General features: G+C 39.4%; 1 protein-coding gene across 3 annotated transcripts in view; it reads right to left on the reverse strand.

The window, feature by feature from the left end:
- The window catches only part of Csnk1a1 (casein kinase 1 alpha 1), a 34,950-nt gene extending 11,324 nt beyond the window's left edge, over positions 1-23,626 (reverse strand). For 2 of the 3 annotated variants that reach the window (XM_057788243.1, XM_057788242.1), the window contains exons 1-8: positions 23,011-23,626; positions 22,278-22,384; positions 9,710-9,836; positions 8,639-8,737; positions 6,170-6,253; positions 2,724-2,863; positions 1,006-1,084; positions 296-370 (exon numbers count right to left, since the gene is read on the reverse strand). In XM_057788243.1, the coding sequence (XP_057644226.1) occupies positions 296-370; positions 1,006-1,084; positions 2,724-2,863; positions 6,170-6,253; positions 8,639-8,737; positions 9,710-9,836; positions 22,278-22,384; positions 23,011-23,133 (834 nt within the window). In that variant the 5' untranslated portion in view covers positions 23,134-23,626. The remainder of the gene's footprint in view (positions 1-295; positions 371-1,005; positions 1,085-2,723; positions 2,864-6,169; positions 6,254-8,638; positions 8,738-9,709; positions 9,837-22,277; positions 22,385-23,010) is intronic. The other variant, XM_057788244.1, reaches the window with a different exon arrangement.
- Positions 23,627-27,918: the final 4,292 nt, after the last annotated feature.

Genomic DNA, 27,918 nt, shown 5'->3' on the forward strand with positions numbered 1-27,918 from the left:
ACTACTTTTGTTTTTTGAGACAGGATCTCTCTACACAGCCCTGAATTCCCGACTCTTGAGTCTGGAATGCCGGGATTAAAGGCACAACTATAACACCACACCTAGCATGGCGCATGCCTTTGAGCATGACAGGGTATCTCTCCAGTTTTTATTTACTTAGACAAGTCTTACTACTCAAACTCTGGCTGTCTAGACAGATCAGACTGGCTCTGCCTCCCAAGTGCTGTGATCAGAGCTGTGTACCACCACACCTGACCATGTGAATCATTTTTGAATGTTCATCATGTACACTTACCTTACACAAAACTTCAACAGGAGTGGACATCTTCTTTTCACTAATCTTTTCATATTTCTGTTTCTTTGTTGCAGCCTGTAAAAGGTTGTTCAAAGATGGATTTAATACTTAAAAGAAATGCAGCAGTTGAACTCACTAGACAGAATACATAGATTCAGCATGTGAGAGCTAAGAAAAGAACACATGGAATCAAGTCCACATCAGATACAGCTACTCACTAAAGAACTGAACATTACACTATTTTCCTTTAAAGGTTTAAAATAGCTATTAAAAAGTCTACATTTATTCTACACACTCTCAAAAGCACACTTCAACATCACAAGCCCTGTGCTTATGATGCTTTTATCTAGATTAAGGTAGGCTGTCACCAATTAGTACCAGCACAAGAACACCAGCCTTCAGGTTTAACAATTGCTCTTAACTAATTTCTTATTGAAATGGTTAATTTATTCCCCCAAATTAAAGGCAACAGCAAATTAACTTTGGCTGAAACTCGGATCTGGAAAACACTTTAAAGGACACCTCCACAGTATTTATTTTTTTTTACTCTCCCCTTTCAACGCTCCTTCCCCTGAGATGTATGCCGTCTAAGGTTGCTCTTAATCTTCTGGGCCCAATACCACTCCCCAAGTTCTGGGATCACCTGTCACATATTTTTCCTTCAGATAAGATACACAAAAACAATCCCCAGTAATTTGAATCTGATTTACCTTTAGCCCTTGCCAGGGCAGACTGGTTCTATTAAAATACATCAAAACATATCCTAAAGATTCCATGTCATCTCGGCGACTAGAAAAGAGAATGTTATTTTATGAACCAGACAGTGAAAAATATAAAAACTAAGTTCTGTACATATAAGAAACAATGTTCACAAATGACAATAAAGACTATTGAGTGTCTTACAAAATTAGGTAATTAGAGTATTAAAGTTCAAAATGGACTGGTTAACTACACAAGGTTGTCAGAGAACTTAAAGAACGACAATATAGCTAGCTAACTATCTAAAAGCTAATGAATAATGAAAAACAAGTAGTATGAGATACCTTAAAGTTCAACTCCTAAAGATCTTCTACAGATGCTGAAACAAAACAGCTAAGCTCACAAGTGTATACACACTTAATGCACATGCGCTAAGCGAAATAATCCAGTGACAGGAAATACCCTTTCCTGGGCTATTTGGATAGGTAATATTTTAAGATCCACAAAGTGAATGTAATCAATCACAGTACATCTCAAGAGTATTCAGAAATTTACTATTTCTCTTCCCACATTTCAACCCAAAGACAGCACATTTTGCATTGTTTCTGTTAGTGAGGAAACACTAACAAAATCAAAAGGAACTCAAAAACACTACCACCACAAAACAATAACAGGAAGACACATTTTGGTTTATTACAAATCTCATAATTTTTATTTGTCCTGAGATTGACTTCAAACTTAGACCTAATCCTGTCAGACTACCAAAGCGCTGGGATTACAGGCATGAGCCACAAAGCTCAGTACTGTTATAGTACTTTCTTTGTAAAAGTGACCCATGGATCCTCCCCACCCCTTGGAACTCAAGTTATTGGAACACGGTAGAAGAATGGAGTCACGTAAAGAGAATTCAAAGTGTTTAAGTAAACAAGAGTACTGCAATCTCAGTTTTCTTCAACAACATGGAACTGTTCTTGGAATGCACTTTCGTGCCCCCCCAGATTATTCCTCACAACTGGCTATTTGTTTATATGCCTCCATGGAAAAACAATTTTGCCATTTGCCGTTTGTGCAGTTTGTCGCTGTGACTGGATAATTATGTGACTTATCTTAACCCTCAGAGTATCAATTGTCCGATGCTTCTGAATAAAGCTAGATTACTGCATAAAAATTTAGTCTACCCCCTTTTCAGGCTCCATTCTCCCAGGTTCACACTGCCAACTCCAGTGATAAGCACAAATTATAACACTAAAATACACAATGCCAAAGATCAGTACTTAAAAAGTAGGTATATGTTAAACCGCAGAGATGTCAATACTAATTATGTTTCCAACTTCCATGTTTAATAGGCTTTTGTTTTTTCCTTTTTTTTTTTTTTTAAGATAAGGTCTCACAATGTGGACCCTGCTTAGCTAGTACCTGTCATACAGCCAAGAATGGCCTTGAATTCTTAACAGTCATCCTGTTTCAGTCTCCTACAGTTAAGACGGCAGGCATGTGTCACCATACTAGACATTTAACTTTCTAGCCCAGAGACAACTTTCAAGAAAGAAAATAAAAGGTGCCATTAATTTAGCTGGCTTTTCTGCACTAGTTAAAAGCAAAAGGTACAACAATAAGCAATTTCTTAATCCTCAGTCAAGAAGCACCCTTAAGACACTAAGAAACTTTAATACAAACTCAAGAAAAGCCATCAATTGTTTGCTTCCATTATGGATTTGATAAGACTCACCTCTGTTCAATACCAAGATGTGCATTGATGCTAGCGTATCGGGCAGTGCCGGTGAGATTTTTATCTTCTCTGTATGGTATGTGTTGCCTTGTCCTGTTGTCTCTGTACTTTTTGGCCAAACCAAAATCAATAAGGAATAACTTTAAAAGAAAAACAAAGAGAAATTAGGCCTCTAGCCTTTTTTTTCAATTAAACAAGTATATTCAAATATCAAAATGAAATATAAAATGAACAGATAATAGATTTAACATCCCAATAAGACTTTACTATTCTTCACAAGTAACCCCCAACCATTATTATCCTTATTTATGTAACTTGACATGCCCAGTTCTTATACACACAGCAGCCTGTCTTCATACAGTGAGTATGTGTGTATGTGTGTGTATATATGCGTACACACACATGTCCCAAGGCAGAGTTGTCAAGAACGCTGTTTAACCACAAGAAATCTGAAAGCCCGTTTTTAATGGGTAAAACAAGCATGTTCCAAAATTTATGTACAAGCTTTCTGAACTCTTTTCTCCCAGAGGCCACTCTTCAGTATGCTAATAAAAGGCTAATTATTTAAACAGCATAATCCTCGAAGTCTGATCAAAATAAACCATTTTTAAAATAATAAAAAACAAGAGCATGTACTACATTGTTTCATAAGATATCTAAAAAATAAAATCTGTTTACCCGAAAATTAAAAGCACAGCATTTAAATTAAGGTGGCTTTCAAATTATCTGTTTAAACGAGCTAACCCAAAGCCACATTAGCATTTTAGAAAAAAATGTTTAGTTTTATATAATCTATATGGTAGCCAGGGAGTAAAAACATTTTTTTCTAAGTAATTCAAATTTGATCTACAAAACTGAATTTTTAAAAAGGAAAACTTATTTTTTGATGAAAGGCAACAAAATTCATTCTTTTACTAATGTATTTGAAACTTTTAACTTTTATACAAAAAACCCTACTTGCCATACTATAATAAAATCCTATCATCATTATCAAGGTTGACATATCTGTGTGCAAGTGAAACTATATGCAATGAGACTACTGTGTCTCTTCTAATTACACCCCCATTTTATTATTTTTGTTAAACCACTATATTGGTCTCTTTTTTCCAATATAGAATCTGATGTTTTAGAAAACTGCTATGGTAATCTTTTAAAATTCATGTTACAAGTAAACAAATCATCTATTCATGTTAAGATCAGTGAGGCCTGGTGGCACATGCCTTTAATCCCAGCATTTGGGAGACAAAGGCAGGCAGATCTCTTCTTTCAAGGCCAGCCTGGTTTACAAGGAAGGTTCCAGGCTAGTCAGGAATACATTAAAAAAAAAAAAAAAAAAAAAAGCCTGTTTCAGCAAACAAAACAAATCCTGCTTCTGCCGGCTATTATGCCCATACTTTCATTTGGTATACTATAAAAAACAAATTACTAGTGATAAATTAATATAGGTGGACAACAAAAGCCCTGTAACTCTAATATTAAACTCTCTAGCAATCAAGTTGTTTAGAAATACGGGAAAGTATTTTAATGCATTTAGCTCACACTGCACATTACTCTTAATATGAAAACCAGTTATCAGTAAACAAGCACACAGTTCTGCAGAATGACACTGGAAACAATTCCTAGGTCATGGAATTAGATTACTCCCTTCAGTTCTTCAAAGAGAAGGGGACGTGTGCTAATGTGGATTACATCTGGCAGCTGCTACTTAAAGCTAAATCTCCATTCACAACTCAATAAGTGGATACTGTGTAAACAACCAAAGACTCAAGAAGCTCAGTACTCAAAAATGAGGAAACAGTATTAAAAAACAAAAAACCCAAGCAAAATACTAACTCCTCAAATGCTCCAATCTTTAAACAAACTACAGAAAGAAAAAGAACCAAACAAGAAGTCAGTGCCAGTGCCAGTTAAGCAGAAGGGTTGCATCTGCAGAGACTTGGGCAATTTTCATGACTGGGACAAACTACCTTTCTGAGAACTTGCATTAATTATTTGCAACCTAACTAGCTTGTATAATATACAGAATAGTAAAGCATTTTAGATTATCAAGCTGTTATGCTACAAAATGTAAGCAAAATATACAGATGAATGGGTAAAACTGAGGCTATTAAGTTTTTAAAAGTTTGTTTCTTCCTGTAACGACCAATTTAACTTATGCACTCTTACTCCACCAAGATTTAGCCATAGCAGTAAGCTCTTTTTGGAGTTATTTTTAGAGAAGGTCTCAGTATGCCTGGGTTACCTGGAACTCCCTATGTAACTAGTCCTGGCCTTGAATTTGCTGTGATCCTCCTCCTACTACCAAATTACAGGCATGTGCCACCACACTCAATCCAATAGTTGGCATTTCTTTTCTGGGATAAGGTAACTCTTGAGTACTTGAAACCCTTTGTACAGGAGGAGCTTGCCCCCTGGAGAGTACTGAAAACAACAAAATGCAAAACCAAAGCAGAGGTAGTGCAGAAAATAAATGAAAGGTAATTTAGGCGATTAAGTCAGTATTAAGCCAGATTGCTTATTTCTTCAATTTTGGTTATTTATGCCAATATTGTCTTCTCAAGGTACGTGGTATCAAATTATAGACTTGTGGGTTCCAGAAGCACCAAAATTCACATCCTAAAGTAAATGTTCCTTTGTCTATAAAAACTCATTGGATCAAGCTTGGTGGCATACACCTTTAATTGGAGGCAGAGGTAGGAAGACTCTGAGTTTGAGACCAACCTGATCTACTTATCAAGTTTCAGGCCAACGTAGGGCTAGAGACCAGGCCTCAAAATAAAACCAAAAACAAATTCACATGGAGGGCACAGCTACAGTTTCTAGAAAAGTAAAAGAAAATGTAAAGTGATTAAATTACTGGGTGGTTTGGCCTGCCCAAATCTAAATCGGGTTATGTATTCAGGTAGTTTGCTTTCTTCAACTGTCACTACTCTGTTATAAATACAATGTCCTCTAGAGTGTATAATCCTCTTTGAGCAACCACTGAGAAATCCTAGATGTGAACTCTGACTTCTACTTACCTGAGGCTCTTAAGGAAATAGAGGAAAGTACAGCAGAGCAGTCAATATAGCACATGAGACTTAATTGTGTAGTAAGCTCTCCAACTCCAAATCCATTTTTAAAGCTAGTCTATCTCGTCTATTTTTAAAGTAAGGTTCCAATACTAAACTAACAGCATTTCCTCATCAATGCTATCAATCTAAAACAAAGACAATCTTATTTTCATTTAAGTTTTCTCTAAGCTTTTTAAAGTTTTAAGCAAAAGCCACAAAAATATCTTAGTAATGTTACATGTTTGCCAAGTATGTCTGAATAATGCCAACGTAAGAGGTGCTTGAGCAAGATCTATATTCTCCAGAATTAAATCAAAGTAATTAAAACGAAACAATAAGAAAGAAAAGCACATGACTTTGGGGTTGAGGTTGGAATAGGAGACAGTTTCAGACCTGGTTTAATCCTGAGAAAGATGGGTCCTGAGAAGGACTAACAGTCATGCTTCTTTTCCTCTTCCCCACTGGAGATTCTAAACACTGAACAGACAATAGAGGTGGCAGTGCATCAAACAGTATTGCGTACATTGCAACAATGGCCGGCGCAGACAGGCAACACCGAGGCATTAGAGAAAGAACAGGGTAGCCAAATGCCATCCTTCTTCCACCAAGCACTGTAGCTTCTCAGTTTCCAAATAAAAATCATGAGCTCAACAACATTGAATTCTACAATACTTATGTTTTTAATGCCACTATGACTGTGTCACTGCCTGAAACAAGGAGAGCAATGGTGACATTTGGCGTTTTCATTTTTAAATAAAAACTGGGGAATTTGGATCTGCAATCTTTATCACAATCTGCCCTTCCCCCAAAAAAAGAATGAATGGGGAAAAATCTTCAGTAAGGAAGAGGTAGAAGGCATTTAGTCACCTTAAAATTTATTTTTAAAAGCATGCAGGGCCGATTACTGGACAAGATGAGCAAATTCACTAAGATTGGAGTGACTACTCCTAAATATCAAATTCAGAACAATTTTCAAGTAAGAAATTTTAACTTCAAAAGCCAAACTCGGAAGCTGCTCCCACCCCATCAAGCCTGATCCCCTGTGGGTATAAACTACTGGTACAAGCTGACTGAAGAAACCAGTCTTACACAACGGGGAATTTCAAACTACAGTACAGAAAACACCAAAAACAAAACAAACAAACAAAAAAAAAACCAAAAAAACAAACCAAAACAAACAAAAAAAACCTACAGAAACAAAACACTAAAGTGTTCAAGAGAAACATTTATATTTGAATCTTATATAAAACACTTCACTTCTGTCCAATAATCTCTCTGAAAACAGCTCCAGATAAGCAGTGCCACAAAAATCATTTGACTAACTGTACGGAGTACACAGATTCTAAAAAAGGAACATGGAATCCAAGACATGTATGTGATTAAGACAACTATTCATAAGGGGGGAGAGGAAGAGCGTGAAGTGTTACTACCTAGGCCACTGTTTAAAGTGAAGGCAAAAACCATGTACTTACTGCTCTGTCACTATGCAGAACAGGGACCACGTAGGGATAATGGGTGTTTAAGGGTAAGAAAACAGGAAGGAGAGGGCCGGGAAATGGCTAAAAGAAGAGTCAAACTGCCAAAACTGTAGGAGAAAAATATAAGGCCAAATTTTTCTTCTAACCAATTACCAGGTTTTAGAATAATAACTAAGAACCTGGCGCTTCAGAGAGAGAAGCCACATTTCTTTAAATGACATCTGGGAACGCAAGACAAATTACATGGCTGTAAACCCTTCAATATATTGAAGTTCAGTGAAAAATCTAATCTAAAACTTGGTCAGACCAACATTAATCTCACATTAACAAGCAACACCAGTTCTAATATAATGGCTCCAAGTTGGCATTCATACAGGCAAACAAAGGTAAACATTTACAGCTGGACCTAAAACACCACATTCCCTAACTGGTTAACAGATGGGAAGTTTCCTTCCAAAAAAACCACAAAAGAACAAAAAGAAAAAGAAAAGAAAAACAAAAACAAAAAAAGCCCCCTCCCTCCCCACAGTTGTCCTGAAGTTGAGAATTTCTGAGATCATCAGATTGGAATATGCTTCGTGCATTGCCAATGCTGCCTGTCTGCCCGAGCTCAACATTGAATGAATAAAGAAAGCAATTCACTCAATAAAACTAAGCATTGCAGACAAAAGTTCAATATCATTAGTTTCTAACTGCAATCATGCGTCACTACAACCTAATCACCCCGTATACAGAACCCATTGTCAGAAATCCCCAATAAGCACTCATTTAGCTATATGAATATTCAATCACTGGTCAGTATTTTCCTGTAACAGCATGGAGGGTGGAGAACTCACCCAATTGGGAACCCAATTAATAAACTGTAAGGTACTTTTGAAGCAGGCTCAAAAGTTATTCTTTTAAATACTCCAATCCAAGGACTAAAGAATTCTCAGTATCAACCATGCTCAGCCAGCAAGGATTAACGCCATAGTGACAGATGGGTCAATGGTTGCCATACTGGCACAAGCACATATATTATAAACCCACACTACTTTATAGAGTCTACTACTTTATACTACTCAAGAAGGATTAAAGGTAAATGTTTTCACTATTTAAGTGAATGAAAACTAGATACAATTGTCCAAGTTAAGTACAGATGATTAAAGCCCTTGGAATTTCATATTTTCACATAAATAAGCTAACCTCAGTGGGCTAAGTTGGAGAGACTATATTTCAAGTCACTAAGTTAATAGAGTTAGCTGATTATCCTTCTAGCACAAACTCTTAAGCAGATTACCGCAAATAAAATTACTATGGCTTTTTAAAGATTCAAAAATTTATCCAAGTAATTCATATCAATATTTTACTCTTTGTTCTTTCATGCCAAGAGCAGTTAACTAACCTTATTACAGTGACGCCCAATACCCATTAGGAAGTTATCTGGTTTAATGTCTCTGTGTATAAAATTCTTTGTGTGCACATATTCAATCCTACTGATCATCTGAAAAAGAAAAGGGATAAAAACAGTTAAGTGACAAAAGCAGCAACTCAATTTCTCAAGTACTCCAGTCTTTCAATTAATGATAGCACTAGAAAAACAATAAAAAGAACAAAGCCCCTTATTTCAAGCATGCTGGCTATCAAGGCCTAAACTTTTGTGGTGTTCTGTTAGTTTTTAATGATTTAAAACGGGCTGCTGAATGTGGTGATACTCACCTTTAAGCCCAGCACTAAGGAGGCAAAGACAAGTGGATCTCTATGGGTTCAAGACCAGCCTGTTCTACACAGTGAAAAAGAATAATTGCTATACTGAAGAAAGCCTTATAGTCCTTAGCAATTTTTTGCTCATGATACCACAGAACCTCAACTTAGATATTTTATCTTTCTCTTTTTGACTTTCAGTTCCTAGAAAGGACTATTCTACTCTATTTTTCTCAGTGGTAAACCCAGGGAGTTTGAAGCCAGGTTGGGCCACAAAACAAGGCAAACGTAGGCGTTTCTAACATGTCCTAGTGTTGCTTCAATGCTATTATTCATGCTTCAGACTTTTATTACTTCAAGCATCAATTTGGCTAAAGCTTCATCTTTAGTTACTCTGGTACCTTATTTTAAAAAAACAAATAAAAAATTAAGCTCTTTGTTCATCTGAGGAGGAGCTTATATAATACCCAGGATGGCCCTGAATCCAAAACCCCTCTTCAGTCTCCTGAATGCTGGGACTCTAAGATAGTCTGTGCTACCACGTACAGTAAAAATACAGAATGCTGCAAGTAATAGTTTATTTCCTGAGGAACACATTTCTAAAGCACACCTGAACAAATATCCTACACTACTGTAAGACAACAAACAATCCTTTTATAATTTTTTTTAAAAGAAACAGTGACACATGGGCTTACAACAATGTGGTCTGTGAAATGCTGACCATTATACAAATAACTTTGCAGTTTTTTTATTTCTGTCAAAGTTCACACACCTGGTCAGCTAACATAAGTACAGTCTTCATAGTGAACCTTCTTGAACAGAAATTGAAGAGATCTTCAAGGCTGGGCCCCAGAAGATCCATGACTAGCACGTTATAGTCCTTTTCTTGTCCATACCACCTAATAAAAACAAGAAATGGGAGAGTCAATGCAAAACATTATCACTTAATACTTCTATTCCTTAGGCATGGAAGCACACACCTATAAGCTCAGAGCTTGGGACATTAAGGGTTGCTAAATTTTAAGTCATAGTTAGCTAGGGATATTCTGGCCCCAACAAGGAAATTTAACATTTTTTTAAAAAGGGAACCTTTGCACTATTTACAAGACAAATCCAGTGGTTAAATATACTGCTCAAGAGTAACAAGACCCTTTCCCTCCTGCATGGCCACTTTATAACTACTCTCACCATCAAAGCAATTTTAAGCCATCTGCATCATGTCCTGACCTTGGACTAACTTTGTAATGGAAGAACTGACTCCACCAGCTGTACACACCTCAGAAAGGCCTCTTGTCATGTCATTACCTCCCAACTCCCTCCACATCAAACTCCAATTATTTGTCCTTCTTTGAAAAGGAATCACATGTTTTGCTTAGTTTAGTTCATCAAGAATAGCATAGACACACGATTATATTTATCTGTTAGAGAAAAATTACTTAACTATTTTATGTTATACTGTACATATATAAAAATTTTCCTTCCCAGCACTCGGGAGGCAGAGGCAGGCGGATCTCTGTGAGTTCGAGACCAGCCTGGTCTACAAGAGCTAGTTCCAGGACAGGCTCCAAAACCAGAGAAACCCTGTCTCGAAAAACCAAAAAAAAAAAAAAAAAAAAATTTCCTCAATAACTCAAAATATTAACTTTTCTTGTGAGGACTAGAAATAATCACCATAAATTTTTTCACGTTTTGATGTCTATAAAATTCTTCCCAAACAATATGAGGCCAACCTGGTTATATACAGCAAGTCTGTTTCCAGAACAACTAAAACTGGAGTAAATCACTTAAAAGCCTAAACTGGCTTAGTTTCTTTGTTAACACCAATAGAAGCTAAAGCCAAGAGGTTACCATATGTATTAAAAAAAACTCAAAAGGAGAGAAAAGGCTTTAAAAAAAAATCTGTGTTAAAATCTGTGTTAAAGGTATAACAACACATCAGAATGTTGGCCAAGCCTATAACCATTTGTGTTCAGGAGCCTGAGGCAAAGTTTAAGGTCAGCCTAAACTATAGGATGAGTTGAGAGCCTGTCTCAAAAGACCAAACAAGAACATTAAAAGCCAATCTCTAGAAAACTACGTAAGTGTTTTAATGCTATTTTTTCTCTACAATTTTGCTTTATTATGTTGTTCTACTGATAAATAGCTTTTTTTTGGGGGGGGGGTTTTCAAGACAGGGTTTCTCTGTGGCTTTGGAGCCTGTCCTGAAACTAGCTCTTGTAGATCAGGCTGGCCTCGAACTCAGAGATCCACCTACCTCTGCCTCCCAAGTGCTGGGATTAAAGAAAGGCATGCACTACCACTGCCCGGCAATAGCATTGGTTTTAAAACATCAGTATTAACAAAAGAACATGAACATTTTCCTAGAAAATACAGGTGTTTGTCCTGTTTTGGAGATAAGGTTTCTCTTTGTAGTCCTGGCTGTCCTTGAAGATCCACTTTCTGACTGAGATTAAAGGTGTGCACTACAGCTGCCCAGCTGGAATCTTTTCCTTTTTTTAAAAAAAAGTTGCTTAACTTGTGGTCCAGATACTCAATGCTATTATCCCTTTAATGTCATCCATCAGAACTGCAGGGGATTCCAAAAGTGACATTCAAGAGAAACATAGATAAAACCTCAAATCGGCTGGCTCTAATTTCTGACCTTTACTAACAAGAGCCCATATTGAGTTACCTTAGTTAATCTAAGTAAGAGAGCATTAAACATACAGTATACACTTGTATGAAAATGAGATCCAGTAGTGGCAGTTCTGTTAAGGGGCTAATTATTCCTGTCTAGATTTGAAGTTAACTCCACAGTAAAGAATTCACATCTGGTACTGTAAGCTTGGGTAAAAGTCTGTGGCTTGGGAAAGGCACAGGCCCTACCTAGTGGGGAAGCTTCCACGTATATTGCTAACTGGAGACTCTGTGCCTATCTAATACCTTCTAAATATTTTTGTTTATGTCCACTCACCAGCGCTGCTGTCAGCTGTGGTTAGAGGATTCTTTAGGCAGTAGATTATGTGCTTACTACAGAAACTTCTAACGGTCAAAGCGCTGAGATAACAGAATTGTTGAAAGGCAAGCCTTAACTGGGATTTCTATATCCTGCTCTGCAAGGCTCGGGGAGCATTGCAAAAGAATGGCAGAGCTGGAGGAAAGGGTAGAAGGGCGGAGTGTTGTGGGACATTTTCTTCTGGGCCTAATGTGTCTACTGTACCCTCATTCGCATTAGTTGTGACTATCAGCATAAAGTCTGTACACCACTCAAGCTACTGCAGTTATTAATCTGACGTTTATAGTCGCTAACAAGACATCAAGTAATATCTTCTTTCATGATCATCTGTTTACTATGCAACACGAATGTCAAATAAGAAACACATGTTTAAGAAAGCAAAAATTTCAAGGATCCAAACTTTAGAAATAAGGTGATCATTAAACCATAGTTAGAGTCTGGTGAAAGGACGAAAGATTTCAATAAACTGTAAGTAACCAGTGTGGTTGGGATACAAATTAGAAGCTGCTACCTCATTTTCTTCACAGGTTAATTCACTGAAAACCCATTTTATACCGGCTACTTTTCCCATTTTTGTTTCTTGGCTGGAATAATAGATTCTAACCATACTACTTAGTTTGTCAAAAATGACAATGACTTAATTTTTGCCAGTTCTTTGTCATTACTTTAAATATTGCTAAGTGTTACTATGGGACAGAATGTAGACAACTGAACATCAAGAAAATTCAAGCAAGTATTCAAAACAAAGCAAAAAAAAATACACATCTTCATTGGGAAGTGGAAAATCTAGCAATCCTCTGCACACCAATCGAAAGTGATTAATAATCACCTTCTTGGTGCTGTAGGTCAAACCCTGGGACTCCCAGAAGCCAAGCAAACACCCTACCTTGGATAATACTAAGCTTATTTATTCTGGTCCCCTGTAAGAGCAACAAGTACTCTTGAGCTATCTCTCCAGTACACATGGTAAAGATCTGAGGAAAGGCTTACTTACTTCACTGGATTCAAACTTTAACAGGGTTTATCCTTGAATCTGACTGTGCTAGCTAGCGTTTTGTTGTTGTTGTTGTTGTTTGTTTGTTTTACACAAGCTAGAGTAATATGGAAAAAGGAACCTCACTCTGTAAAATGTCCCCACTAGACTGGCTTGTGGGCAAGCCTGGGGCACAGTTTCTTAATGTAAGAAGGTCCAGTACAACCCAGCTGGTGGTCCTAGCTGCTATAAAGCAGCCTGAGCAAGACAGCATTCCTCAACGGCCTCTGCATCAGATTCTGCCTCTAAGTTCCTACCCTGACTTCCCTCAACTGTGCTATGGAACTGTAAATAAAATAAACCCCTTCCTCCCCAAAGGGTTTATTGGTCGCGGTGCTTTATAATAGAAATAGAAACCCCTAACTTAGCCGGGCGGTGGTGGCGCATGCCTTTAATCCCAGCACTTGGGAGGCAGAGGCAGGTGAATCTGTGAGTTCAAGACCAGCCTGGTCTACAAGAGCTAGTTCCAGGAAAGAAAAGAAACCCCTAACTTATTAGACACTGACCAATGAAAGTAGCTGAGGGCTTCCTGGTAGTCTTACACATTATCTTCTTAAGAAAACACTTGTGCCCTTATGTTCAAAAACAAAAAACAAAAAAAACCCCTAAATTTTGAAGTGTGCCTATTTTAAACTCATTCATACGCAGTAAGCACTCATACAGGAAAAAGCTTTTTATTATCTATAGCTTATAAATAAGTGATGTAAGTACGCTTATAAGTTCCAGTGTGTTACGTTAACCAAGACAGTTTCAATCACTAGAGATTGAAAAGAAGTTAATAGTCATTTAACTGGAACACTGATTTCACTAAGTGGAACTTGGTGTCAGGAACAATTTAAATCCAGTGTCAACAGATCCCACACAAACAATCCAATCAATTAAATACTAAAAGGCATAAAAAGAACAGAAAAGAGAAGACTGGCACGGTAGCACACACCTTTAATTCCAGAACTAGGAAAGTTCCGTGAGTCCAATACCTTATACTACAGGATCCTTGTTCTCAGTGAATGTGAAGAACATAAAATGGAGAGACATTCATATAAAAGCATGCACTCCACTCCAGGTTCTTCCTACATTTTTACCAAGTACAATGTATGGGACACTTGTAATATAACTGCTCAAGTTTTTCAATTTCAGATAAGAGCTGACAAGACACTATCTTAGAAGTTCTCCTGTAAACTTTTTTCTTGTACATTTAAATACAACACAAACATGGGGCTAATTTATACTACCTCTACTTTATCCACTGTCGACATTTTCTTAAAGAAAAAAAAAAAAAACAGGTAGCGATGGCGCACACCTTTAGTCTCAGCACTCGGGAAGCAGAGGCAGGTGGATTTCTGTGACTTTGAGACCAGTGTGGGCCCCATCTCCAAAAACAAAAACAATAAAAGCACGCACTACACTAATACTGAAAGCAGCAAACATTCTTCGTGTTAGCCTAGAAAATTAAAATGCCCAACATAGTAGTAAAACCTTGTGATTAAGTTAAAGAACCTTTAAGTTTTAAAGACAAGGTCTCACTACATATGGCCTGGAGTTCTGGTATTACATGTGCGTGCCACCACACCTGGCTCTAGAAAACTAAATTTCAGTGAGACAATGGATTCTTTCTAACTGTATTCAAAGCAAAAAGAGCACAGCTACATTTTACTTTGTAAATAAATCAGCAATTAGCTTTCGTCCTGTCTTAGTCTAATACGTATTGGAACTGAAGACCATTAAGAAACTCAAGAACTTAACTCTACACACATCAAATACTTCTAAGATTTATTTCTACAGTTGGATTAAAAAGTTAACACATACAATGAAGCCAGAGTAAGTACCTTTATAGTCACAAACCATGCTAAGAACCTATTATGTTAAGACCTAGTTCTTTCCCTCACAGCATTGTAGGAACGCACAGCAGTGTTTGTGTTTTTACATGTTTTAGATACTCTCCCCCATCAAGCCCCTCCAAACAATTTGGTTGCATGAGGTTACAGTGTAGTTTCTAGCACTTCACTGCCTAATACTACATCTTGTGAGCACATAAATTTAAAGAATCCATTGATTTTGTGAGACGGGATTTCTCTGTGTAGCTGTTTGTCCTGGAACTGGTTCTGAAGATCAGGCTAGCCTCAAACCCAGAGATCCACCTGCCATAGCCTCCCAGGTGCTGAGATTAAAGGAATGAGCCATTACAAGAGACTCACTGAGAGATACAGGTCCAGAAAACATGGGGATAAATTAGCTGAGCAGAGAGGCAGCAGCTATTAAAACCCTACATAGTATAGTAAGGTTGTTCCTGTATTTTGACACCAGAATCACCCTAGAAGCCCTTAAATATCTGTCATATACCTAGTGTTATTTTCATACGAAACTCCCAACTTACAGGATTATTATAATGATTAAAAGAGATGAGTATATAACGCCTGGATACTGTTTGACTCTTGTTCTTCCTTTTATTTACTTCTCCATTATGTTCATGGATGAGTGCTAGGGACCACAGAGGAGGGGTTGCACTCCCTGGAGCTAGAGTTAGTTACCAGCCATCAAACGTATGTGTGCTGGGAATAAAATTCAGATTTTTTTTTTTTTTACAAAAGTCAGTCTTAACTAATTAGCAATTTACAGGGGGGGGAGCTTTCATATAGCTCAGGTTGTCTTTGAACCTCCTGTCCCAACCTTCCAAGTACTGAAATTACAAGCATGTGCTACCATGCCTGGTTCTTTTACTTCTTGCACATAAAAGGAAATATATGTAGCCACACTGAAGTTAATCAACTATTCCCTTATTTCTTTTCTTTTAAATATTTATTTATTATGTATACAACATTCCTTCCATGTGCGCCTACAGGCCAGAAGAGGGCACCAGATCTCATTATAGATGGCTGCGAGCCACTGTGGTTGTTGGGAACTGAACTTAAGACCTCTGGAAGAGCAGCCAGTGAGTGTTCTTAACCACTGAGCCATCTCTCCAGCACCATATTCCCTATTTCAACAGTGCTTATCGATGCTATAAATAAAAAGGAATTACACCTCAAAACAAATCACTGTACAGTATACATCAGAGGTGGGAAGCAGTATCTTTTATCATAATCCTATCAACTTATATAAAGCATTTAAAAGCTGGAACCCATTTGGAAGCCAGGAGTGGCCATGGCCTTTCAAGTAAGCTGCCAGGCAGACGCCAGGTTTTGCCAGCCAGGATTACATGAAATTCTGTATCAAAAACAAGATAAAACTATTTGGTCTAACAAAATTTTTTATCTGAAAAGCAGCTAACATTAAAAATTATGGAATTCTAGGTTCAGATACAGTTTGGTTTTTGCCTTTTCCATTTTCTTTAGAAACTAACACTCTTCAACCAATCCTTTACGTACAATACTTTCAAAGTCCTTATTAAAACAGCCACAACAGGGCCGGGCGGTGGTGGCGCACGCCTTTAATCCCAATACTTGGGAGGCAGAGGCAGGCGGATCTCTGTGAGTTCGAGACCAGCCTGGTCTACAAGAGCTAGTTCCAGGACAGGCTCCAAAACCACAGAGAAACCCTGTCTCGAAAAACAAAACAAAAAAAACAGCCACAACAAAAATTTAGAAACAAATCTAAAATTTGTTGCATGCCTTTAATTCCAGCACTTGGGAGGCAGAGGCAGACAGATCTCTTGAGTTTGTGGCCAGCCTGGTCTACAAAGCGAGTTCCAAGGCAGCCAAGGGCTACACAGAAAAACCTTAAAAAACAGGGGCTGGAGAGATGGCTCAGAGGTTAAGAGCACTGGCTGATCTTCCGGAGGTCCTGAGTTCAATTCCCAGCAACCACATGGTGGCTCACAACCACCTGTAATGAGATCTTGTGCCCTCTTCTGGCCTGCAGGCATACAAGGAGGCTGAACACTGTGCAAACAATAAATAAATAAATCTTAAAAAAAAACAAAAAAACAAAAAAAAAAAACCAAAACCTTAAAAACCAGCCACAACACATCTCATTCACTAGTCATAAGACTAGGGAATGGCGATATTCTGGGTCCTCCATGGGAGAAAACAAGCTAGAGATGTCAACCAGCAGCTGTCCTAACTACATTAACTATGCTGTTAGGTAACTTCTACAGGGTATCTACCAACCCGAAGGCTTTGCTATTTGTTTTGAACAGTCTTTCATTAAATTTAGAAGAAATGACACACAACTACCACAAAAAACATTGTCACAAATTAAGTAATATGCACGTGTTAATTCTTTCATCTCAGTAAAAACATACATTTGTCAAAACTAATCCAGCCACACATTAGCATTTGTACATTTCACTATATAAATTATACCTAAGATTTCAAAAATTCCATTAAACCACAAATCAGTTTACAACTAGCTAACATTGGCGGTCACAACTATTAGGAGCCACTGAGGTTGCATTATAAACAAAATAGTAAACAGGGAACATCACTTTAAGTATACATTCATTCACTGAAAACATATTCATTTAACCTATTTAATAACCCATTTTAAAGATTCAATTAGTAGGCAGCGGTGGGGGAACACCTTTAATCCCACCACTCAGAGGCAGAAGGATATGAGTTCAAGGCCAGCCTAGTATATAAAGTGATTTCCACGCCAAACAGTTACATGGTGAGTCTCAAAAAGATTCAATTCAGATTCATTTTAGTTACAACAAATTCTAGATTTCTCTCTTTTTTCTTTCCAGATAGGTCTGCTATGTTACCCAGGCTGGCCTCAGATTATGTTCAAGTGCTTAGATTATTGGTATGAGCCACCAAGCCTAGCTATATTGTTCTTTGGGATGCTTGTACTTAAATTTAGTCTCCCATATGTTAAGCATGTGTTTCATCAATGACCTACAACTCGAAGCCAATTTTTGTTTTTTGCTAAATGCTATGTGGATGGAGGAGACAGGAGAATTGTGGACAGTGAATGAAGCTAAGTATGGCTTTCTCAGTATCAACTAGAAAGGTGTGGTGAGTATGAGCAGGCAGGGTATGACCTTGACATCAAGGTGATAATGGCTTTTGGGACAACTAGGAGCCAGAGAAGACTCTTCTGAGACCCAAGGTTTAACTTATATGAGTAAATGTTCCTTATTCATCCCTCAGATTTTGTTCAGCTCAAAAACACCATCTACTATCCCATAAATGCACAATATAAAGCATTTCTAGAACATTGGTAAATTTAGTTACACTCTGAAGGAAGCTAATGCAACAATTTTCTTTTACAACATCACAACTTTATTCACAAAGACTTCAGCTGTGTAGGCTGGAGAGATGGCTCAGAGGTTAAGAGCACTGACTACCCTTCCGAAGGTTCTGAGTTCAATTCCCAGCAACCACATGGTGGCTTACAACCATCTGTAATGAGATCTGGTGCCCTCATCTGGCCTGCAGGCATACATGGGGCTGAACACTGTGTACATAATAAATAAAAAAAAAAATCTTTTTTTTTTTTTTTTTTTTTGGTTTCTCGAGACAGGGTTTCTCTGTGGTTTTGGAGCCTGTCCTGGAACTAGCTCTTGTAGACCAGGCTGGTCTCGAACTCACAGAGATCCGCCTGCCTCTGCCTCCCAAGTGCTGGGATTAAAGGCGTGCGCCACCATCGCCCGGCTAATAAATAAATCTTAAAAAAAAAAAAAAAAGACTTCAGTTGTGAAAAGGATTAACTAATACTTTGTAAATACTTTCTAAAATGGTGGTGGTGCACGCCTTTAGTCCCAGCACTCTGGAGGCAGAGGCAGGGGGATCTCTGAAAGCTCAAGGCCAGTCTGGTCTTGAGCGAGTTTGAGGACAAGCTCCTAAGCTACAGAGAAACCCTGTCTTGAAAAACGAAAGGGAGGGGACCAAACATAGGAGGCAAGAACATATCCCCATACCCAACTACCTTCTTACCATTGTATGTTTTTCTAAATAGTTAATCTAAAAGTTGCCAGATCCAAAACCACAGAGAAACCCTGTCTCGAAAAAAAAAACAAACAAAACAAACAAAAAAAAGTTGCCAGAGACAGATGTGTAAGTTTTGTGAGGTGGTACTGTTTCATAAAATACCACGTAAATATAAGACTTGGACATAAGTACCAAACTCTGGGGGAGGGGGGAATGCTTTGCAACTATCATCTGGATACAGGCCTTAAAAGTCCAAACCTGAAAGGTCTAAGAATAACTAAGCAAAAGACTAAGTAGAGAAGAATCCTGTTCACACCAAAAGTTCTGCCCTAAAAAGCAGGTGGCAATGAGTTCTTTTCCCAGCAGAATAAATTTCCCAAACATTTCTTCTGGGGGGGGGGGGGGATGTAGATCTGTGTGAATGTATGTCATATAGGAGTACAAATGCCTAGACAACAAAGAGGGCACCAGATTGCCTGAGCTGGAGTTAGAGGCAGTTATGGAAAACCCCTGATGGGTAGTGGAAACTGAACTGTCCAGCTCTCTAGCCCTCCCCAACATTTCTATTCAACATTCTTCCAACCCCAACAAAACTAAAACATTAGTCACATTCTTTTTCAACTGTATAGACGGAAAGTTGATGAGCCTCAAAGAGGTTTAAAAAAAAAAAAAACTAGGTTCAAGTACTCAAGCATTCAATCTAATTGTTCCGCTAAAGAGCTCTAGTTTATATAAATTGTTTTTCCTTTGCAGAGTTAATTCAATTCAGAGCTGCACGTAGAAAAGGAATGTAAAGGCCATGTAATTCTAGGTGAGCTTCCAGATGTCCTGGAAGCCAAAAGGATTAAGTTTCTTCTTACACCATACAAGCGGATGGCATACTTCACTCTTGGTTACATCTCTTTCTAGGCGGCTGTAAGACCCTCAAACTACACAGGAAGAGGAGGCCCATTAATTTTGATTCTGTCTTTTAAGATATACCAGAATATCTTAAAGCTAATCTTATAAACAGTATTGTGTGTATATAAACTCTTAAGTATGAAACGGGGATGTGTACGATAGGTAAAAATTTGAGCTTTTAAATTACTATTAACTAATGGACAAAACATTATTCTAGTTACCTAAAACTAGCCAGCCAACTTGCCTGATTATTTTCCAAGTAAATATTTTAAACATTCTATGCATAAGTGACACAGAAATACTGACAAATATACAAGAATAGGAAAATGTTAGCACAAAAAAAGTACTTTAGAAATCTATCTTTTGGTGCAAAAAGTGTCCTTTCATACATACTTCTGTTTAAAACCAACAAAATAGCCTGTCATAGTGGCCAGCACTAGAAAGAATGACAGTAGAATCTGATGAGTTCTTGATACCAGCCAGAAATATACAGTGAGATCCATCTCAAAATAAAAAGGAAAAACTACAACATACTGTGTTTCTATGTACCTGTTCTACCATTGCTAAACAAGTGTACACTTTCCCCACCCCTCCCTAATTACATTCTGTCTTAGGAACCACTCCCAGAAGCCACTCTATTCTTGGATGCCCTCCCCAACCAGTCCACCAAGCTTGCTTCCTGAAATCATCTCCTTTCCCAGGAAGCCTTATTTAAAAGCCAGGTTAATCTATTTAGCCCCACCCACAGAAAGCTTACAAAGGCCATAACTCTCTCTGCATTCACCATTGTATAATGGGCACCTACTAGTCTGCTCCCCTGTTAATTTATTCATCTGCTTATTTAGTAAACTACTCATTGCCCTTAATGATGGTCTTTAAGGCTACCTGACTAAAGAACACATTAGCATTGGTTTTGCATTGAAAATGCAGTGATGAATTTTTGAAATTTATGAACTTCCCAGCACAGGGTTATCTTAAAAGCACGACCAATATGTGAAATGAGCCAAACACAAATAACCTGACACAAACTGATTCTACTTGTTAAAAAAAACAAAAACAAAAAACAGGAAAAACAACAGTAATGGAAGCCAATCAGTGGAGGGCAAGAGCCCTATTTCCTCCCATCATATTGTATTTTAGGGACCAAAAACAATTCAAAAACTCAAACCTCCTCCAATTTCATTTTAATCTTTGCCATAAATCTGGAATTTTCTTTGAAAGAGCTCACTTACAAATGACCAGTGGAGTATTTCTCACACAGCACCTATATTAAAAATGTCTGTCCTTTAAATGTACTGTTATCTAGATTGAAGGTAATTCATCACTCAATTCAGGATTTAGAAAAAAGAAGCTGGGTGTGACGGTGTACTCCTTTATTCCCCGCATTTGGGAAGAGGCAGGCAGATCTCTGTGTTCAAGGCCCAGGCTGGTCTATTTAACCCATACCAGGCAGAGACAGGGAAGAGGGAGGAATGGAAAAGGAGAGAAAACATTATGTAGCAGCCCACTTAATCCTCAACTATGACTTTTTCTGTAAATGTTATCTTTGACCACCGCTGGAAACAGTGAGGTTTAATTTTAAAAGTAACATTAATAAAATTAAATACTTGAAAGAGCAGTTTTTATCATTATTTCTATTTACCAGTTACCCCCCAAATTTTCTTTAAATGTTAGACAAAATAACTCAACAGGTTGAAGCTACTCAAACTGCTACTAAGTGAAGCTTTCTTTCATAAAGCTGACCAGATTTCAACAGTTGGTGCTATTCTGAACTGCCTTTGCCCATAGCCCTATAAAGTTTTTAAGAACCGAAACATTTCAGACATTACCATTCACAAAAGCAAATACCAACGAATACATTGGCAGGGATACTAAGAATTTTAGGTCAGTATAATTTAACAAGTTATGTCGCATCAACTAGAAATCATACTCTGTTATGACATCTTCTTCCCAGAGTCTCATGGCCTTATGGAACTTAATCCTTGGCTTTTCAAGGGTTTATCCATTTAAGGCTGCTAAAGGGAAACCAAGGAAGCTTAATATGTGAATCCAAGCGAAGAAAAAGGCAGGAATATGGGGGTTGAGTCACGTCGTTCCGCCATTTTCTAAGCGGAGGAGGAAGACATGTTGGAACAAAAACACAACAAAAGAGCAGCCATTTCCCAAACCAGTTCCGATAGCAACCCCAACAGACGAAATTCGGTCACATCCGCACCTTCAAAACCACTTCAGTGGACAAACGTACGAATAACAGAAGTGTCGCCGTAAAGACAGCAAGATCCCTTCCCCGTAGGGATCAAAGATAACCTGCATAGTTAACTGCAAATGAAAGCCACGGGAAGCGGAAAAATGACAGAAACTAAATGCAGTAGCACACAAAATTTCAGCTAAGTCGGAGAACTAAAATTTATTCAACGATTACGGTTAACTGTGGAACCTGGGGAACTCAGCACCACAACCAATTCAGCCGGTTTCATTATCAGCCTCAACCCCTTTCACCATTTCGCAATTCCCTCTGTGATCAACTGCGCTCAAAGGTGCTTACCGTATGTGAGGGATGCCAACCCCACCTTGAAGAATCTTATACAGTTTGCTCTCGTACAGCAACTGGGGATGCCTGGCCTTCTGGGATTCTAGCTTCACTGCCACTTCCTGCAGAGGAAAGGGGACGATGGCATCAACATCCCTACGGATTCAAACTCACTTGGGAAACGAGAAGAGACATTAGCAATGTTTGCTTCTAGTCGCCACTACAAGGACGTGAGAGGATGGGGAAAGCTACCTTTACAATTACAAAACAAGCCAATCAGCTTCAAAGGCTTTTTCCTGGGGACAATGGCGAACCTTCCATGTCCTCTCAATCTAAAGTGAATGAAAGGATTCGTCCAGAAAACAGGCAACCTTGAAACGTAAGGCGAGATTTTTTAAAGAAGGAAACTGTTCTAACTGGAACAAGAATCCCAAACTAAAAAAATACAAAGACTACCATGGCGATTACACGACTTCGCCCTACTTCTTATCTCTCTTATTAACGTTAAAGAGAGACATTTTGGACAAGTTGGGAAACCTCAGAGTTTATCCAGCCTTTCTATCGCGTTTTTCCTTTTTAGGGAAATAGTGGGGGAGGTTGCTAAGCCAGGAAAGCTGGCTCGCTCTAGACTCCCCAGTGCGTGCGTGCGTGCAGTGGGATGAGGCTTGGAGTACTTAGGGGGGGTTGGGGTGGGGGAAAAAAACAACAACCCAGCGTTATCATCTCCCTCCCCTCACCGGGTGATTACCTCGCCATTGGTGATGTTAATCGCCAGATAAATGTCCCCGAAGGAGCCAGATCCGATCTTCCGCACCAGTTTGTATTTCCCTCCGACGATAAATTCGGCCTTAGAGCCGCTGCTGCTCGCCATCCTGAGACGCGAAGATGGAGGCGGGGGCGAAGCCCCGACACCTCTGGGGAGAGGATGAAGGCCTCCGGGTCTGTTCCGCCCGGTACAACTGCGTAGCGCGGCGGGCAAGCGAAAAGCGAGGCTTTGTTGGCGTTACAGGGGCGCGGAGTCGGCTGCGAGAAGCCGGATCGCTGCCGCTCGCTGAGGGCCGGTTCGTGAAGAGTGGTCGCGGCGGCTGACGCTCGGCTGGTTGCTTTGGGGCGGCCGCCGCTGTCTCGCGTCCGCGGCGACGTTGCGGGCTGGGAAAGGGGCGCGGTGAGTTAGGGCGGCGGTACCGATGCCACCACTGCCGCCGGCTCCGGCCCGGAGGGACCCCGTCACTCCGCCGATGCCGCCATCTTGTTCCTCCAGCTCCAGCCAACACAAAATGCCCCCAGTCCCTGGAAGCCGCTTCTTCACGGCGCAGAGCACTCTGGGAAAGGGAGCTCGGGCGCTCTTTCGGTAGGGTGGGCTGCGAGACGGAGGGCGGAACCGGATCCGCGAGAGTCGCAGCCCACGCTCCAAGCGTCACCCCGGCGCCGCCCAGCTGCGCCTGCGCACTACGATGCCTGCGGACCGCGCAGGCCCGGTACGGCCTGCCGTCTTTCCCCAGCCCGGGCTCACTTCCACTTCCGGCCGTCTGCGGGTCCACTCTTGCTACCTGTTAGTCACTTCAGGCCCCGAGGCCTGTCTTGGGCTGTGCGTCTGGGGAGAGCGTTAGGGAGTCACCTTTTTTCATTTTCTTTTTTTAAATTTCAAATGTGGCCAATGGAAGCTTCTGATCTCCTTGGGAGTTGAGTGTTGACCATTATTCCGCGTTTGAGGCGGTTTATAACCTTTGATCCTTCTTCAGGTTGTCCCTCTCTGGCGCCGTCCTTTTCCAGCCTAGCTTCTGCTTGGAAAAAGAAAAGCTGTGCTGGGCGAGTTGGGTTCAGGAAGTGGCTCAGGTTTTTATCTGGCCTAGTTGATTACTAATAATTAGAGTTCAGGGCTCCGTGGAATGTTGCGAACTCCCCTCCCCTACTCAAAAAGAACCTGGAATTGGTCTCACCCTACAAATACACTTGATCTGAGAGGAACAAATTTAGTAGGTGCTTCATAATATTACTAACATATGATGAAGAGAAAAACAATAACAAGCCGGGTGGTAGTGGTGCGCATGCCTTTAATCCCAGTACTTGGGAGGCAGAAGCAGGTGAATCTGAGTTTGAGGCCAGCCTGGTCTACAAGCTAGTTCCAGGAAAGCCATGGATACACAAAGAAACTCTGTCTCGAACCCCTCCCCTCAAAAAAAAAGAAAGAAAAAAAAAAGAGAGAGAGAAAGAAAGAAAACTGCGCACAGTAAAAGTTGTACCGATTCCCCCAAAGAAACAGTCACGTTTTAGTACAACATTGATGTAAACAGCACAGATAACTATTACAAAATAAAAGTGGGGCCTGGAGAGAGGCTCAGTGGTTAAGAGCCCTGACTCCTCTTCCAGAGGTTAATTCCCAGTAACAACATGATGGTGGTTCACAACCACCTATAATGTGATCCAAAGCCCTCTTCTGTCATGCAGGCATACATGCAAGTAGAGCGCTCACATACATAAAAAACACATAAATAAATCTGAAAAAGAAAAACAAAATAAAAGTGACAGCATATAAACATAACAAGGTTTTTTTTTAAAGTAAAAACTGATAAGACAATCAGGACTTGACCTTATTTTCAATTACAAAATTTGACTGAAAATTGAACATGAAATTTTAAAGTTTGCAGAAGCACTGTCGGTTGCAACGAAGCTTAATTATAGCCCTAGGTTGTAAAAAATGTTAAGTCAACCCTAAAATGAATTCATCAAAATGAAAAAAAGATGTATTTTTTATTTTGTTTGTGTGTGTGTGTGTGTGTGTGTGTGTGCTTGCATGTTTATGTGCACCACATACGTGGGTGCCAGAGAGAACTGGATCGCCTGAACTGGAGTCACATGTGCCCGAAAGCCACCTATTTTGGGTGACAAAAACTGATTTCCGGGTCCTCTGCAAGAGTAGCAAGTGCTCTAAACCACTGAGCTGTCATTCCAAACCAAGGGAAAACAGGAAAAAAAAAAAAAAGCCTTAAATGCCACGTTGAAAGCTGGTACAGTAGTGAGAAAAAGAATCCATCTAGGATTTAACAAGGAGTTCTGAAGTATAAGAAAGCCAGGGTTGGTCAAAGCTTCCATGGAAGTTGAGAAAAAAGGAGTCTTGATGGCAGTACATAAATGCTCAGTTGGTGTAATAGGGAGAGGGGACAAAGTGGCCCAAGTTAGTGATTTTTTTTTTTTAAGGTATGTGTGTGGATAGGCGCAAGTCTAGCAAAGCATTGTGTAAACTTACAGAAGTGCAGTTCTCCACTTCCTAATTTAATTTCACATTGTACTTTATTGAAATTCTTCCTGCCGGGCAGTGGTGGTGCACACTCGGGAGGCAGAGGCAGGCAGATCTCTGAGTTCGAGGCCAGCATGGTCTACAAGAGCTAGTTCCAGGACAGGCTCCAAAGAAACCCTGTCTTGAAAAACCACACATACACATTCTTCCTACATTTGTGTCATTAGCATACATTTTTATAAAATGATGCTGATGGGAGTTGGCTCGAGCTCTTGCAGCTGTTTTAGCAGACCCAGGTTTGGCTCCCAGCATCCATATGGTGGCTCACAACCATCCATAACTCGGTTCTAGAGAATCAGATGTCCTCTGGGCTCTGGGTGCTGCATACACGCAGATATCCACAGGGTGCACAGGTATACACATGCAGTCAAAACACCCATACACATAAAGTAAATATTTAGAAATGGTCCCAATGACATCATTTTTTGATTTTGTTTTTTAAAATCTTTATTTGGAAAAGTTTTTTTAAAAAAAGTCAACATATTTTTTTCGAAAAGGAATTGTTATAAGCCTATCTTCCACCTAAAAAACTCACTTCTGGACCTGCTAGTCTAAATAACTTTTAGAAATGCTTCTGAGGCTCTATGATTTTTACACAGATACATGTAAAATAAAGCTTATATATGTGATTTAGCATGTGTTATTTGTTTCCAGAATATTGTAGCCACTATTCCAGGACTGACTAGGTACTAAGTATTGTGAAATGGATGGGTGGCCACAACCTTTGCAGCTGGGATTTCTATTGTATCTAATAATTTTCATTTATAAGACACAGGAAGGGCAAATTTGGTGGGGGTTCGGTTTGGTTTTACGAGACAAGATTTCTCTATGTAGCTCCAACTGTCCTGGAACTCTATAGACCCTGCTGGCCTTAAACTCAAAGACCCACCTTATTCTGCCTTCCAAGTGCTGGGATTAAAGGCGTGTGCCACCACTGAGAGGCTGGTTGTGTTTGTTTTTAGTGTGGAAAATGGTTTTTTAGGTGTGACTCAATGTATTTTTTTTTTAATATTTATTTATTATGTATACAATATTCTGTCTGCGTGTATGTCTGCAGGCCAGAAGAGGGCACCAGACCTCATTACAGATGGTTGTGAGCCACCATGTGGTTGCCGGGAATTGAACTCAGGACCTTTGGAAGAGCAGGCAATGCTCTTAACCACTGAGCCATCTCTCCAGCCCCAAACTGCAAAGTCTTGAGCCAGTTACTGTCACTTCTGCCCCCTGTCTGTAAAGGTGGGAATTACCATAGTATTCACATAACAGGCTTGGTATAAACATTAAATGAACTATATTGTGAAGGCCTTAGACAAAGTTTTTAAAGCCAGTGTTAAGGCCGGGTGGTGGTGCATGCCTTTAATCCCAGCACTTGGGAGGCAGAGGCAGGCGAATCTCTGTGAGTTCAAGACCAGCCCCGTCTACAAAACCACAGAGAAACCCTGTCTCGAAAAAACCAAAAAAAAAAAAAAAAAGAAAAAAGGAAAAAAAAGAAAAAAAAAAAGCCAGTGTTAAGAAAAGTTCTCTGGTAATCAGAGTGTGTTTTGGGTAAAATAAAGAACCACAAAAAGCTCAGGTGGGTTCCAAAAATGTTCTTCCCACTATACTGTTCATGGGGTTCTGTTAAAAGTGGATTGCTATGAGATACTGTCTTCTGTATATGACAGGAACTCGCTTCCACAAAATCTTAACAATATGGTCACTTACACAAGAGCAGCCCAACGACAACACCAGTTCACACCCAACATGGATGTGGAAATCTCAAGTCCCAGCCTCTAGATGAAAGGCAATTCATGGCTACTGAAAGAGGGACAATCAGTATTCTCTGAGGTCATGCTCCCTGATAGGTTATTATCCAGTCCCAAATTGTGGTCAACCCTAAACACATAAGAGCAACACTAAGTAGGTACAACAGGTCGTGTGTGTGTGTGTGTATGTATATATATATATATATATAAGAAATCATAACCGGGTGGTGGTGGCACACGCCTTTAATCCCAGCACTCGGGAGGCAGAGACAGGCGGATCTTTGTGAGTTCGAGACCAGCCTGGTCTACAAGAGCTAGTTCCAGGACAGGCTTCAAAGCTACAGAGAAACCCTGTCTCGAAAAACCAAAAAAAAAAAAAAAAAAAAAGGAAAAAAGAAATCTTAAAGTTGAGAGGGTACGTGGATGATGGGGGTGAAGTTGGAGAGGGAGACGGGTAGAAATAATAAAAAACGTTTCAAATTGTATTGAATAGTCCTTTACACTTAGACTATTTTTGTAGTTCATGAGGTCCTTACTTGCCAGAGGGTGCTGAGCTTGGCAAGAGCGCCTAAAAGTTCTTTTCTCTCTTTTATCTATTGGGCAGATGGCACAG

Source organism: Chionomys nivalis, chromosome 14 (genome assembly GCF_950005125.1).
Source record: "Chionomys nivalis chromosome 14, mChiNiv1.1, whole genome shotgun sequence".
In the NCBI taxonomy this organism is placed as follows: domain Eukaryota; kingdom Metazoa; phylum Chordata; class Mammalia; order Rodentia; family Cricetidae; genus Chionomys; species Chionomys nivalis.